The sequence below is a fragment of the Sphaeroforma arctica genome (assembly GCF_001186125.1).
Source record: "Sphaeroforma arctica JP610 unplaced genomic scaffold supercont1.235, whole genome shotgun sequence".
Classification (NCBI taxonomy): Eukaryota; class Ichthyosporea; order Ichthyophonida; genus Sphaeroforma; species Sphaeroforma arctica.
Window position 1 is genome coordinate 82119 of NW_014040323.1, and position 16249 is coordinate 98367.

Below are 16249 nucleotides of genomic sequence, written 5' to 3' on the forward strand. Positions count from 1 at the left end.
AATATACTCTACAACAACATATATATATATATATATATATATATATATATGTATGAGAATATGTATATATATATATATGTGCCAAATATGGTATATGTCATAAATATGTCATGTGTACAATATAAGTATTCACGAAATATATTATATAATATAGTATATGGAATAAAATGTATATGCGATATTTTACATCAGCTATAAACCAGCTACTATACACCTGTACAATTCCTTTCGTATAGCTACTAACTACAGCCACTCTGCCTATATAATTATTCTAATATAACTACAAATACAGTTATGCCCATATGATTTTTATAATACAGCCGTGAAATACTATATATTGTAAATATTTCGTAAATGTATATGTATATTGTACACATGGCATATTTCATAAATATGCCTTATTCAGAAATATGGCATATTTTAGAAACATGGCATATTTTAGAAACATGGCATATTTTAGAAACATGGCAAATTTATATAAAAAATATGGCATATTTTTTATATATGGCATACTTTTAAATATGGCATATTTCAAAAAAAAATTATACCAATTTTTTTTATTTTTGCCGTATTTCTGAAATCAACACGCGTAATACGTATTTTTTCCTAATTTCATATCATATTTCATATTTCATATTTAACGTTTTCAGTGCATTTTTATTATTTTGAAATAATAATATGCCAATTTTTCGCCATATTTATTATCGAAAAATATGTGTTCCTCGGTCAGCTTATGTCACTTGTGAGTTGTGGGGCGTGGGCCCTGATGGGGAGTAGAGACTGCCCGACTGGGCAGGGGGTTGTTATTTACTTTGCAATATATTTAAAACAGTCATTTTAGAGAAAAAAAATACTAAAATACAATGATACAGATCTAGAAATCCTTTTTTTTTTCATAAATCCAATGGGATATTTTCATATTTATCAGTCTGTCTCCGGCTCACCGGCCTCCACAGACCCCCAATCCGGAGAGTGCTACCGGCCATGGGCGTGGCGCCGTCATACATATTTAGACAAGTTTCTATATGCAGATGGATATCTATTTTTATTTTTATTCGTTTATTGTTTGTTTTTTTGTTTTTTAACTAATACAAACCAAAAAGTCACAAATCTTACGCCACTCTTTTCAGTGACTCAGACGCCAACTTTCCAAAACAAAACAAAACATATAAAAAATCATCATAAGTGGTTTGCTTATTTTGTTTTTATAAAAAGGGAAAAATATATTTTCATTGAAAACAGCATTTGTTTGTCAATCTATGAGTCAATTACTCCTCACTCTTAATATTATGATTTTTTGATTATTTTGTTTTAATAATTCCATCACTGGACAGAAAGGACCTATTTTTATACACTCGCTCTACTAGTAGTAGAGAGAGACTCCTATACTCCACAGTCAGATGGCGGTCACCATATGGCATATGCTCTGAAAAGTGAAAAGTGAAAAGTGGAAACTCGAAAGTTGAAACTCAAACTCGAAACTCAAACCCGAATTTCAAATTACAATATGTACATATGTACAATTCGAAAGGTTAATCACTAATCAGTGATGTTATAGCTCACAGCGTGCTAAATATCATTGGACGTTCACATACAGTACAACAGAGATCGTGACGTATTGCATACCTTTATTTGAAAGAAAACAATGCAAATACACGTCGAATATATCGGCATATATATAACATGCTTTGTAAATTGCTGGTAAAATCACAATCTTTATTTTTATAGTCTGAGGATATTTAGTCACAGCAGTAATATATTATCAAACAACTCTTGTTACGAAGTCTATTCGATATAGCAAACACTGGTTTATAAACTGACAACTGATCAGGTACATAGATAGCCAGCAATGACGCCATCTAATATCATAAGAGCAGGTTGCCTTCTTGCGGTCGCTGCGACAACCGTTTGTGCTCAAGAAGCCCCATTTTGTGATGCTGACTGCAATACAACACCACGCGTCTGCTACAACGCAACAGAATTGACTCGACAAGTTCAATTGGGGCTCTCAGGTTGGTGCAGACCTGTGTATATGCGTTATCAAATTTCATCTCGTAGCTTTGTAGTTTGTGACGGTGTATTACGTTTGAACGTAAGTAACTAACTGTTACAAAATAGTTATTAGGCCGTTTTTGTCCCTTTCATGTCTGGTAAACTTAAGATACTATTATTGTACACCTATCCACTATATTGGGCTGCAGTGCTCCTGGGGGCTATCGCGTGAAATACATTATATGCACAACGCACTTGTTTTCACCATCCAAGCGATTGTTTCGTTCGGCTAAAATACTCCACCCGCTACATACAGACATTTGGATACACCGGAGCATCACATTGGAAGATGTGCTAGAACTTAATCCACCAAGAGATTTAAATATAAGAGCTTGCAATACCGTCGAGGTCAACTGTTCCCCCAATGGTGCCTTTAAGATCGGGTGGGTGTATGGTTATGGTATTTTACAATCCAGAGTATTTAGGACAGGTCTAAAACAAGGTGTCTAATGAGCAGGCAATGCTAAGTATTTTTATGTTGCACATATTTTTCTTTGACCCTATCCACTGTGGAGAAGGTGCAAATTATCATAAAACAACACCTTTGCTTCTTCGACGCAATAGTGAAGGAGCCGAAGGTACGACAGGAGACAGTATTTTTATCGGAGGGTTCTCTATTGTGGGATGCAATGGTGGGGCTGTGAAGGCAAGGTCGTCGAATTCGATCACCCTGCAGGGACTCGCGATCACGGGACCAGCGTATGTGCAAGCTGAATTTTCTAATATTTCCTTTTATTTCTGTGCTCGTCCTGTGTTTTCCATGATAGTGACTGAAACATAATCAAAACTTGCAGAACAGAAATGTCAGAGCCAGCATCAGCCCTCAATTCCCCTACTGTACTGATAGACAGTTGTAGTTTCAAAGGGAACAGGCTCGATGCCAGTGTTCTTGAAATGGTAGGTCAAGTGCTGTGTACACTTACACACTTTTACCGCGCAGCTAGAATATCTATTCGTATTCAGATAGAATATCTATTCGCATTAAAGCATGACGGGGAAAGCCATATTATTTGACTGTCTGTATTGGTAGTCGCTTTCCTTTTTTACGGCAACTGCGATCACTGATCTGCTGAATCCTTGAACTTTCGCGTGGTCGCTCCTGATCATTTACAGTTCGAGAGAATCTGTATATCAGCAACTCAGCCATCAGATCGCATCGTACAATGCTGTCAATCCAGCTCAGCTCACGCTATCAAAGTTAATCTGTCTGTTTCTTTCTTTATCAGGGGGGCGGCGCACTCTATATCGATGCTACAAATGCGACCATCGTTCATTCCGAATTTCACAACAATTCAGCTAATTATGGTGGTGCTATTTTCAGCACGCAAGCCTTGGATGTTCAAAATTCCAATGTTACTTCAAATAATTGTTTAAAAGTAAGTTTGCATGTTTCGGTGATTCCTCCAACCTAAAAATTATGTATGACAAGTCCAAGAATTTTCTGGTAGTCCAGCAATACTTTTTTTTGGATTGTATATTGTACTCTATTACATTCCTGACTCGTTAAGCGATCTTTGCATAGGCGGGGTGCGGAATATATGCCATAGGACTGAGCGTGAGCAATTCTAGGTTTTCCGGGAACAACAACAAGGGACAACGTGAAGCAGATCCACAAACCATAGAAGAAGCTACCAGAGGAGGTGCTATATATTCCGAACTGGGTAGGTCCGCATCTTTTCAGTGACAATAACATTTTAGTGGACTTTCTCAATTAGAGGCAATTAATTCGAATGATTGCTACGTTGAACTCAACTTAATCTGCCTGGAATGCTAATACTCGATAGGGCTGATGGCGACAAATATTATTTGTGAAGATAACGTGGCATACATGGGAGGCTGCTGGTACACGAATAGTGTAACTGAACAGGTGTGAGTTTTATACTTCAGCAACATGTCCACGACGTGATTAGCGCAGCATGTATAACCCATGTACTTAGTTGATAAGGGTTTATTGCTTGCAATCGAGCAAAAAAAGAGTTTATGCATAAGGTGTTTTGCAAATAAGGTGGTATGTTTGACAATTGCGTGCTGTGTACCGTTTTTCCTAAACGAGAAGCTTTGTGAAGCGCAAGAGACATTACACAGAGTCCATACTCAAGAGTGTGCAGAATCTAACCAAATCTAATGCACATGACAACAGGTCAGCCTCACAGATTCAAATTTTCTTCGAAACTTGGCCCACGATTCTACCGAAGGCTCAGGGCTTGGTGGAGGCGGAAGGTCAGTATCGAGCATGCGTATTGAAAGGTGTACATTCGACAGTAATCAGGCGAGTTCTGCTTCCATTTTCCAGGCTGATGGTATAGTGGACATTATCGGTATGTTTTCTTCGATAGGATATCTTCAATTTTTGAAATGAGCGAGTGTGTTCCCATAGCTGTCCCATTGTCTCAAAATAGTAGCAGTCTAGGTAGACTTCAGATAATCTGGAGCGTGTATCCAACCAACTCGGACATTATTTCCGTGATGCAAGATTTGAAAAATGGAGGAATGAAGAACTCTCAATGTTTTTGAATTTCATGTACTCTTTCCTCTACCATCAGATTCGGATTTTCGTCATAATATCGGAGTTTCAGCGAGTAGTACACTCTTGTACACAGGGCCAGTCACTGTGACCAATTCCAATTTCCACAACAATAGTGCCTTCAACTCTGGTGGAGGTGCTATCAATAGCGAAGCTGCTGAGAACTTTGTCCAGGACTCGAATTTCACTATGAACATTGCTGGAGGGGGTGGTGGAGCGATCAGTGCTCGTGGAGCCGTGATATTGATCAGATCCCGTTTCATTGCGAATAGGGCAAATGGAGGGCAATCCGAACAAGGGTTTGGTGGTGCCGTCTTTGCGGATACACTTGTGGCGGGCGAAACACTATATTTCGGGCATAACACAGCTGGACTTGACGGGGGAGCAATAGTGTGCCGAGGAGATATTAATATATCCGGTAATATTGATTTTCTTTGTAGCTTAGATAGTCAAAGTGAGGTTCCGGTGCACAAGTGTGGCTCCTTTAACAAGCATACTTTTTCCCCAAGCGAGTGACACTTCTACAACAGTCTACTTCCCTGCCTTGACATGCGGTACTTTCGCTTTCTGTTTTTTGTTTTTTCATTTAGGTGCGCAGTTTGAATTCAACTCGGCCACAGAAAACGGCGGAGCAATATCTGCATTTTATCAGGTGGCCTTAGCAAGTAAGTGGTTTTCAAATGGTTCGAATATCTTTTTGTCCCTTTCTAGGTGTTGCTCTTCAATTCAGCAGCCTTTTATATTGCCAGAATATACTCATTGCTGATGATACCTCATATTGATCAATCCAGGCTCAAGCTTTAACGGGAATACAGCTACCGGCAGTGGTGGGGCGCTTTTTCTAAACGACGTCATTATGGCCAACGAAGTAAACTTTACAAATAACGACGCTGCCGCGAATGGAGGTGCGATATACAGCAGCGGAATTTTTCCTAGTTACTTGGTTGCTGCTCGTCTTACAAACAATACAGCCAGTTTCGGGGGAGGAATCTACTCTGAGAATTCTAAAGTAGAATTGTATAACAGCATTGTACAAGACAATGAGGCATTTTCAAAGGGGGGCGCCTTATATGTGCAACAAGTAAGCAAGCAGTTCCATATCAATTTTACCAATATTTTTAAATTTGTCTGTTTTCTTTCAATTGGGAAACTTAATTGTCCAAACTTAATGCTGCTTACACTTCCGAAGTTTCTCGTGCAAGTGGCTGAAACGATCCTCTTTTCTATTTCACTTCTAGGTTGTCGTGAGGAACTCCGTCATCAAGTGCAACAAAGCTATCATTGGTGGGGCGCTCGCTATCACTGGGGTTGTAGTAGACCTTGATAATACTACACGGATCACAAGCAACAATGGCATCTGCTCCAACATCTACTTCCAAAGCGGTATGCAATCATGTTGTCATACTTCTCCTCGTTGGTTCTTTTGGTCGATCTGCAGTAAATCGCGCCATCTATCAAGTACTACATTGTGGTGTGTGTTTTTAATAAGAACCTGTTTTTACCAATATCTATTGCTACCAGGTCTGGCGTGTGAGGACGGTTTAGGTGATGATTACTGCGACTGTGCCTTCACGGCACAGATGCTCGCTGAGTGTGGTAACGGTGCGGTGTGCGACATCGAAGCAACAAAGCCGTTTACCACTGATGTGCCCTGTCTTTGTCCCGAAGGCTGGTTTTTGAACACCGCTGGTGGTTTGTGTATACCTTGCAGCACGTGTGGGACCTCAGCGAGCCAGGCAAGTACGCTCAATGATTTTATGTTTGGCACAAGTGATATATTCAAACATTTAACAATGCTTCTTACCAAAAACACATCAAAGCGGCTTGATCGTGGGGCAGCGAATATTCAACAGCATTATTAAAAGTTCTTCAATTACATATGAACAGCTAGGGTACCCCAGATATTTATAATGAGCTTTCGCCGAGCTATCGAACTAACTCTGCAAACCCTTCACGAGCAGGGTGAGTGCACTAGCAAGCAGGATGTTCAATGCGATTGCCCTACCGGTAAGACGGGGCCCAATTGCGAAGATGACTGTAAGTTGCCAGCCAATTGTCTCGAAGGCGATGCTAGTACCTGCCAGTTCGACGCTCTCGATTTGAGCTTCGGAGCCGTTTGCACGGCTTGTAACGAAGGGTTTTATCTGCAGGACAGTATCTGCATACCATGCACGACATGTCCTGGCAATGCTTTGCCTATCGAAGCATGTACTGTTACTGAAGATGCGGTAAGTCAGCGGTCGCTAACCCGTGTGATATGTTTCCGGTAGTTTAAACTGGGCTTTCGGGCATGGGAGAACGTACAATGATACTGATGAGTCTTCACACGGGGAATACACCAGAAAATATCGATTATTCTCTGCAGGACTATCTATCATTCTCTGCAATATTAAAACAACATCGTTTAACACTGCTCGAATTCCATGTTTGATGTATAGGTGTGCGCGTGTGATGCAGGTAAATCAGGCTCAGCCTGTAACATAAACTGTGAAGTTCCAGTAGGTTGCTCGGGTCTAAATCTTAGCACAACCGTATGCCAATATAGCCTGGACTCGGGTACTAAAGGAATTGAATGCACCGGCTGTAGGTAAGTGTCATTTCGATAACCTGCACTGTGGGTATAGTGCGTGTTGTATTCATCTTGCAACTCACAAACCCTAACATTCTTCGACGGATGCTGTAAATCCTGACCATAATTCATAGTCGTTCATAGCAATTTCTGCTTATCTCGCTTATTAGGATCGCACTTTAAAATCATGTACATATATTGAATCTAAGTTAACCTTGATATGGTCGCAGCTCTGGCTTCTACCACCGACAAGACAACAAACAGTGTGCACAAATCACTGAGTGCAACTTCAATAACGAGTTTGAGATAACTTCATTCAATGAGACAGCCGACAGAGTTTGTCAGTCGGTTCAGACTTGTCACGCTGGTCTGGATGGGACTGGAACTTACACCTATTCGATGTTTACGAAAACCAAGGATACCGTGTGTCGATCATGCACTCAGAGCTCATCGTGCGTAGATGGAAAACTGGTATGGTCGCGTCACTGTGAAGCACTGACGCGTATCTACATCACAGAAAGATGACTAATCATTTGACTGGTAATTCTGAAGGTCCCGTGCATACTTCGTTTTGATTGGTTGGGTTCAACATTCCGCTATCGTGGTCTGAGGGCGATTTGAATGCCATATAACGAGGAATGCATCTATTTGACCGAAGTTTGTGAGGCGTGAATTGACCATTCCTTTCTTGTTATTATACGCACGTGTAACAGGTATCAGAGTGTACCGATGACTTCGACATAATCTGCGAGTCGTGTGCAGAAGATTATAGCGGAAATGCGTGCGGATATGTTAATGTGGCATTCCAGACCCAAATGTCGGCGCAGGGTGTGCTCAATCAGACCGAAATACTTTTGAATTCGTGGTCCAGCGGAAGGTGAGTGGTCTTGATATCATGCCTGATGATATGCGATGTATTACTGCAGTATACCCAAATAGTGTTATACAGCTTTTGTCCTTGTACTGAAATGAGTGGCCCTGGAATCATGCCTGATGAATTGTGATGTATTGCCGTAGTATAATCCAATAAGTGTTGTACAGCTTGTCCTGGTACTAACTTTTCTCTTGCTACCCGTACCACAGTGACATAGAAATACACGTGGCCGAGAACCGTCGCCGCGCCGAAGATGGTGTCGTGACACTCAACTTTACACGCTCGTCTGCCGATGTTTTGGAGTACGCTATGCAGTCAACGAACAACCGAGCTTCTCTTGCCGCAACAACCGAATCCACTGCTCTTCGGATCGCGAACGAGGAACCAGTGGATTTGGATACGAAGTACGTACCCTAGCCTTATCTGCCTTTGATGTAGCAGTCCAAGAAGATTGTACCAACCGCACATTGTTGATACGATACCAGGAGTGAATGCGATTATCCGGACTAACCCATTTTAATATTGTCTTTGCGTTACCCCATGGCAGCGATGACAGCCTCTCGGCCGGAGCGATAATCGGCATTGTAGCCTGCGTGTTACTTGTGCTGTGCTTTGTTGCGGGGCTCATCGCGTTCTGTATGTACCGCAAAAGACAGCGCCAGGCCAAGAAAGCAAGAATCCATCCCCTGTTCAATCTTCCGGCCAATCTCCTGAAACGTAAGTTGAAATGCAATACAGCACGAGGGCGTATATGCTTCACTTTCAAAAATGTCGCAATGCCCACACACAGCTGCTGCTGCCCATTTTTCTTCCACACTTGTACCCATGTATAGCTGATGACGGCCTTAGATCCGAGGACACCATATTTCCACAGTTACAATGTTGAACTATAATAAGCTTCGCACATCGATCTCAACTCGTGTGTGCAATCTGTACAGGAATCAACGATGCGGATGCTATGGTAGTGCGACAGAAGGCGCGAGAAAGTGGCGAAGACATCGACCCGAAGCGACTCAAAGTGGTGCAGAAGCTGGGTGGTGGAAACTTTGGAGAGGTGTTCTTTGCAATGCTCAAGGATAGTCACGGTCGAGAATCCCCTGTGGCTGTTAAACAATTAAATGACCGCCAATCCGAAGAGGCTAAGGATGTATTTTTCGAAGAAGCGGTATGTACAGTCGCATGGGTCGAGTGGGAGACGCTGTATAAGAAATCAGTCAATTGGCGTACGATCTCTCTTTTAGATACGAAGCCGGATGCCTTCTTGTCCATATACTGATTTGCTGTTAAAAATCTTCATGTCCAGAACTTGATGAAAAGCATCAATCATGCGAATGTGTTGGATTGTATCGGAATCAGCAAAGGGCCACCAGGAGCTATCATTATGGACATCATGGTGCTCGGTGATCTCCATACTTATCTGAGTTCCCAGTAAGAATACATTCTAGTCATTCCTCCTACCGTGCACTCTGTCTATGATTGCTCAACATAATCTCAGCGTTCTGTATAGCAATCCAGTCACTTGTTCAATTTGGTGTATGCTTCAATATGTTGGCGCGTCGCTGTCAAATTGGCTACGTATTCTCCTGACTGTATTTTCATGGCCAGTTTCTAACTACAAGATCATCTCAAACCTTAGGTTCGATCGAGAGGAGCCTGTCACGATTGCGGAGAAGTACCATTTGTCATATCAAATCGCCAGCGGAATGAACTATCTGCAGAGCCAGGGGATCGTGCACAGAGACCTGGCCACCAGAAATTGCATGTTGTCACTAGCAGGACCCGTAAGTTGGATGTGTCATTCTCTTTCAAGTTTTGCATGCACTCCTTTCCTACCCTATTGCAAATGTGATTGGGTGTGATATGTGTTTGTAATACCGTGCTCAGAGGGTTTTCGAGTTTTGCCTGCACTCCTATTATATTGCAAATGTGATCGGGTGTGATATGTGCCTGTAATACCGTTGCTCTAGATGTTTGAGTATTTCTAGTACATGCTCACGACTGGATATGCTGTTGTCCCTATGTACTCACACTGTACTTGTTTTTTTGGATTGAATCTCACCTACAGAATACCCTCGGCTACCCCACATTGAAAGTTGCGGACTTCGGGCTGTCGCGAGTGATCGACGCTGACACCAGCGACTATGTAATGGAATCCAAAACCAGTCTACCCTTTCGTTGGTTGTCTCCTCGCGCTATGCTGGAGGTATGTATAGTACGTGAGATGAGTGCGACTTCCCATATACCTTCAAAATCGTTTGGTCGGGGGCCGGGGAAGTGTTCGGTGCCCTCGTGGCTACTGTCACAGAATGCAGTTTCTGAGACCTGTTCCAACTGATTCGATATATATGATACTACCAAGCGCACTCGATCTATCATTGTAACATCCCAATTGCAATACATTGGATACTAATCTATTCGCATTATATTTGCGTAGGGCCGCTTTTCATCGGCATCGGATGTCTGGTCTTACGGTGTGACACTGTGGGAGCTCTTCAGCAATGCCGAAGAGATACCATACAAAGGTGTCAACATGTTTGCAATCTTATCCAAACTGCAAGCCGGCGATCGGCTGGAGAGGCCCGACCAGTGCCCAAAGGTGAGCGGATGGGTTTTGCATAACTTTGTGCACATGGGAAAAATACAGTGAATTGCGGGCACATATTGACACGACGGGGGCAAAAGGTTTCATACTTATGATTGAGAGACGTGCTAATATAATTCATTGGAAACTTGTGAATTTTGAATAAGAGATGTACTACAACTCATTGGTGTCTAACTACATGTTATGTTGTCTGCACATGGAATAGGATGCGTACGATCTTATGAGTGCCTGCTGGAAGATCAAGCCCGAAAACAGACCAGAATTCGATACACTGGAACGCGACTTCGCCTACTTGTTTGTGCCACAATGCAGCGTGCCGGTCATGGTGGAGGTATGTTTTGCAGCCTATGCCATGTTTAAGTTTTTCGTCTATGCCATGATTAGGCTTTGCTGCCTATGCTCATGTTTAGGTTTTTCGTCTATGCCATGATTAGATTTTGCTGCCTATGCTCATGTTTAGGTTTTTCGTCTATGCCATGATTAGATTTTGCTGCCTATGCTTATGTTAGGTATACTCCACCCTATCGCCCCATGTGTCGAGTTTGTCACGCGCAAGTGCTCGTTAGAATGGTTTGGCAGAGCTTCATTTCGCAATGTCCTCGTGAACATGAGGCGCACATGAACTGCACTTCACTAAATTTAGCTGTGTCAATACTGGCTGTGCTAAGTAGTCTTTTTAGACGAATCACAATCCCGTTTAGCAGCAACGAGTAACCGAATCCAAAAATATTAGTTTGAGACTTCTCCAATAACTCACTCGCTATCTATTGCAGACAAGCCCGGATGGCTCTATCGTCATCATCGAGGGTCGTGACAAGAGAAAGTTCATGGATACGGGCAGGCTCGTAGCCGAGGGCAGAGGTAAAGTAACTGTCTGAACCCCTATTGTTAAACTTATTTATTGACCACTGGTATCGAGGTGGTTTTTCTGCTGTGTCAATACCATGGAGCAGAATTTTTCTAGCTTGTACCTGTCGCAGCAGCTTAACCGATCACTAAACTTTTTTTCTTCTCTCAGTAATGGGATACGATGAGGAACCAGAGGTCCCTGTTTACGATGATGTTAATTTCAAATCGGACGAATCAACTAAGAAGGTATGAGTGCCATTTGGATTAATTTGCCGGTTTGAGAGACAAAGTAACAGAGTAAACCGGTTCATATATTGAGTTATTACTGTTGTTGCCCCACCACTATATGACATACTACTGAGTTGAGTGCAATAACTTGCACCTCTATATATGTCATACTACTGAGTTGAGTACAATCACTTGCAAACTTCTTACTCGCATCTAAGCAAAGTTCTGAAAGCTCAGTTGTCTATTTCGATCTCTAAATCCGGATTTTAATTGCAACTAAATACCTCAATGTGACACACAGTTAAACGGCCAGAACAGCCATGGTCTGGCAAAGGGTTACGAAAATGTTCATGGCGCGGACGCCAAAAACAAAGCCGACGAGCTGTACGACGATGTACACGGCGCCAATCTTCCGTCGATGGCAAGAGATTACTCTAACATGCCACCCTCGAGAGGCTCGCTGATGCCTGACGAGCCTGAGAAGTTGTACAATTGGAGTGGTGCGAAATTGGGTGATACGGCCGTGAGCAGTCCACAACGAAACTTGCCGATTGACAGTCTAGCACGAATGCTCAAGGATGGAGACGAGGCGCACCTGGTTTAAGAATAGCACAACTAAATAAGTAGCATGTAGGCATATTAGTGGTCAGAGGTTGGGAACACGTAGACTCGACTGTCTGAAGCAGACTTAAATTACTCAAATATCAATTAGTATCAATAATCAATATCAATCAATCCGGTAAATCAGATCGAACACAGACAGCACTTTCCAATTGCATAATAAAATGGAGAAAAATACATATCACAACATCCACTACATGAGACTTGCAGATTCAATTTCCCGCGTATGGTATCACAGTTGGCGAAAATTAACACGACACGACTAGAATTGACATATGAAAGTGGAATTTGATACTAATCAACGGAACAATTTGTTGACTGGGTCATGAGGCCCATGCACCGAGTAGTACGGGCTTCTCTATAGATGCTCTCTAACAAATTATCGAGTGCGAATCAGACAGATTCGCACCCACAAGATAACGATATATGGATGTTTTTAATTGCTACGCGTTGTGTTGTAGTGTGGTGTCTAGACATCTGGCAGCGCCCCTCCTTCTTCATTCCCCAATTCATAAAACTACTACTCGATTCCAAAATCTTCATGAGAGACTCGTGCCGATTGGCGTTGCAGGAGATGCCGCATTGCACAATTCCTCTAAGCTCTGGGCCTTTCACGTATTTAGAAGGGGCCAACGAACCGTGAATTCCATCTGACAAAAGCAGTACCTGCTAGTCCCAGAGCACACTTTCCCTCGCACCCGTGTTATGCATATAAGTGCGGAACCGTTCTAGGCGAAGCCCTCACCATGACCTGAACCTTATTTTCCTTTTTGGGACCAGTAATGCTACGACCAATGCCTTCGGCTCCCTTCCCGGTGCACCTGCTGGCCTGATCGACACGTTTATCTGCTTTCTCCTTGCGCGTATGTCTGTCTGAGCTTGTACGCCTCGTGGGTGGTTGGACAGTGGCAGATACGCACCTCACTATCACCCGTTTTTGCTCTTGTGCTATTTTCTCTATCAACCCCGATGCCATTGTTCCGGAAAAATCCACGTTCGACAGTAAACCCGTGCTACCGAGCGCTGCCCTGTCTACCGTCCGATATTCTGCTGATGTATTGTACGAGAAGTCCCGATCCCGCATTTCTTGGCCGGCTGCTTTTCTACTCGTCTCCCCGCTACTCCCAGTACTGACTGTCCCTTTCAGTGTGTGAGGGGAGTGGGAGTGGAGTCTGAGGCTGACAAAGGACGAAAGAATTTTCGGACTGGTTGTTGTGCTTCTGCACTTACGCATGTCGATTTCATCTTTCGACTTGCTCACGCTACTCGGCCGTGAACGGTAAGGACTGTGGCCCTCGCCATCGCTGGCACAAGCGTGCGTCGGTGTATCAATTCTGATCTCGGATCCAGGAAATCGCTCAGTACTTCTCTTGCCCTCCATAACCCCTCCTATACAGCAGCTGCTAGCGTCATTCAACCCGTCATTCATTCGCTTCAGACTGTATCCTCGAGACAACGGGTGGGGCCTAGCTGCATATCCGCCATGACTAACTCTCCTGATAGAACAATCCCCGGTGCTAGTGGCCGAAGCATTTGCTGTGCCAAGACCACCGCGCGCGTCTCGCTCCCCACCACTCCTACCACCACGGCCCGTGTCTAAATCCCCAGAGATGTCTTCTTGCAACTTACTCGCAGACCTAGCTGCACTGCTAAGGAGAACCATAGGACTGCTCGTCTTCCGATGCACACCCCTATTTGCTTCGATCGAGTTCGGCCTACCGCCTGAATGGGTACGCGTACAGGAGATTTTGTCGCTGCCAGGTCTGTAGTCTACATATCCATCACTGGCAACGGCAGCTAAATGCTCAACCGTGCCGGAGTGTTTGACTAAATGGCTAGCCGTGCGTTGTGTATTTCTACCTGCGGACGTTTCATTCGTACCTGAACTACCAATACTAATCCCTCGAGCTACATATTGATAACTCTTGCGCCTAGGGTCCTTATCCGTCATGTGAATATTATCTTCAGACGTTTGAACGGCACCATTCCTCGGCTGTTCCATCAGAAAAACTGGGTACTCTCCACTCTCGGACGAGAGACACTGGGCAGAGTGTCTCGCCACGTGGTCGTATTCCCTGACAGAGCTCGAGCTGAGAGCGAAATCAACCATGGCAACACCAGACCGGATACTGTTCAGGTCCTCTTCTACATACGCGCTATCTACGCGAGTGCTCAGGCTATCCGCTTGGTCGCCTCTCGGCTTATCATCCTGCACACAGTGTTGCTTAGTAAGCGCTGGCGTGTCCGCGAGAATCTGCTGGTTCTCACATCCACGACCGCGCCCTAAAAAATCACAGCTCTCATCAGTGTTATGGCCTTCCGAGGGGGCCAAGCTCCTGTCATTCTCCATGCTTGCCTCGGCTTGTTTATTCTGTGCTTCTTCGGTCATTCGATGAAAGTCTTCGTATGTGGGTGGTTTATAAGACGCTTGTGTATGACTACTACTGACTGCCTCCATGGAGTTCGCATCACTGTTCGTGGTCGATCGATCGCCATAGTAGGTCTCTTTCTCTCTGGGGATATGTTGTAGAGCCGCGATGCGAGCGTTTTCGCTTTGAATTGCTGCCCTTTGTTGCAATGCAAGAGCTTGAGCAGCGCTGCCTTGATGCGAGTAGTGGTTGTTGTTGTTGTTGTTGTTGTTGTTGTTGTTGTTGAGTGTGAATTCATACTCCGGAGGATCTGCCAATTCGTTCATATTGGATTCCTCTGTTGCATGTCGTTGCAAGCAAGAAAGAAACAACTATTAGATGAGTTTCGTTCGCTTTGGCAGATTTCGCTGTGCTATCAGTGTAGGCGAGGTACCAGACTAGCTTCATAGAAATCCTATTCAAAATTTGTGTTTCTTTCATATCGTAGTTTAGGCCCATCGACCAGAAACGACAATAAAAAAATTAAGAAACGACCGAAGCACGCACGACCACGACCCACTTTCAGCGAGAAACAAATGCAAGTGCCGGGTGGTGTATACCTGTATACGTGGGCGGCACACTAGCTACTTGCGCGTGCTTGAGAATTTTAGTTAGACACATCAAAAAAGGAACCAGTGCGCTGGGTGGGTCAAATGTGAGACTGAATATCGCCCGCTCCGGGACTCCATCTTCCAGTTCTAGGAATCCTTTTAATTTGTTTCTGCGACCGAACCAATCCTGTGTTTTGGCTGTACGCAGAAATCTGGCCGGCGAGCAGTAGATGATAATAATAGATATGAGCCGCGTACGACTAATGCGGAGTATTCTACATTTAGAGATTATCAACTTGATGAGATATACGTATAAGAAATTGGAGTGCGACAGTAGCGACATGGAAAGTCATGACATAAATTTCGAATATAGAGCAAAAGATCTTCAAATAGGTATCTTCCTATCCGGAATGCCTACTACTACTGATGTTTACCTCCGAGAAACGCGACATTCTAAGATTCGATCGCAAAATTGTAAATATAGTCCCATACTTGATTTTCTGCCGGAATCAAGAAAATAGTTCAAGTGAACTTCAAAAGCGCGTAATGCATTGACCACTCTCAGCATAAAAGCCTACCTATTAAGCTGGAAGACGAAGTTCCTAAACTGCGATGCCTTAACAGTATTGACGAATACAACTCTTCGATTTGTCACGATTATTCCGCCACGACCTATCTGCGTATATTTTGCAGTTTTGATCTTCAGTCTCACGTTTCCATGACTGTGTGTGAAGCGACAAAGTCAAAGATGAAAACCATGGCATTGTATGCCCTGAAGCGCATTCGTTCAACCACAACTTAATCAATATATAATCATCAGGAACTTTGATCAAGAAAACAAATTGTTGATATGCACCTGAATGTAATTACTACAAGGTATGTATGATAGCTAATGAATCTAACGAGAAATCCAAAAGTATATCTATATATTAATATATATATATTTATGTATACATATATACATATATACG

General features: G+C 43.3%; 4 protein-coding genes across 4 annotated transcripts; 3 read left to right on the top strand and 1 right to left on the bottom strand.

Moving 5' to 3' along the window:
- Positions 1–1744: 1744 nt before the first annotated feature.
- On the top strand, positions 1745–6438 carry SARC_04284 (hypothetical protein; the record flags this gene model as incomplete). The annotated part of the gene is made up of 13 exons (XM_014301902.1): positions 1745–2012; positions 2309–2435; positions 2617–2751; positions 2847–2949; positions 3279–3428; positions 3575–3713; positions 3837–3919; positions 4193–4370; positions 4596–4994; positions 5167–5241; positions 5368–5657; positions 5815–5959; positions 6098–6438. The coding sequence occupies exons 1-13, from the start codon at positions 1850–1852 to the stop codon at positions 6436–6438; spliced, it is 2328 nt and encodes a 775-aa protein (XP_014157377.1). The 5' UTR covers positions 1745–1849.
- A 48-nt stretch (positions 6439–6486) lies between these two features.
- SARC_04285 (hypothetical protein) lies at positions 6487–8436 on the top strand (the record flags this gene model as incomplete). The annotated part of the gene is made up of 5 exons (XM_014301903.1): positions 6487–6804; positions 7015–7163; positions 7376–7616; positions 7859–8022; positions 8229–8436. The coding sequence occupies 5 exons, from the start codon at positions 6487–6489 to the stop codon at positions 8434–8436; spliced, it is 1080 nt and encodes a 359-aa protein (XP_014157378.1).
- Positions 8437–8510: 74 nt separating this feature from the next.
- Positions 8511–12513, top strand: SARC_04286 (TK protein kinase; the record flags this gene model as incomplete). Its single annotated transcript, XM_014301904.1, has 10 exons — positions 8511–8736; positions 8958–9184; positions 9323–9447; positions 9656–9800; positions 10085–10222; positions 10454–10615; positions 10827–10952; positions 11395–11482; positions 11640–11716; positions 12000–12513. The coding sequence occupies 10 exons, from the start codon at positions 8511–8513 to the stop codon at positions 12300–12302; spliced, it is 1617 nt and encodes a 538-aa protein (XP_014157379.1). The 3' UTR covers positions 12303–12513.
- Positions 12514–12751: 238 nt separating this feature from the next.
- SARC_04287 (hypothetical protein) lies at positions 12752–15397 on the bottom strand. Its single transcript, XM_014301905.1, has 2 exons — positions 15288–15397; positions 12752–15025 (listed from the first exon to the last, which is right to left on the bottom strand). Exons 1-2 carry the CDS (start codon positions 15346–15348, stop codon positions 13023–13025), a joined length of 2064 nt encoding a protein of 687 aa, XP_014157380.1. The 5' UTR covers positions 15349–15397; the 3' UTR covers positions 12752–13022.
- Positions 15398–16249: the final 852 nt, after the last annotated feature.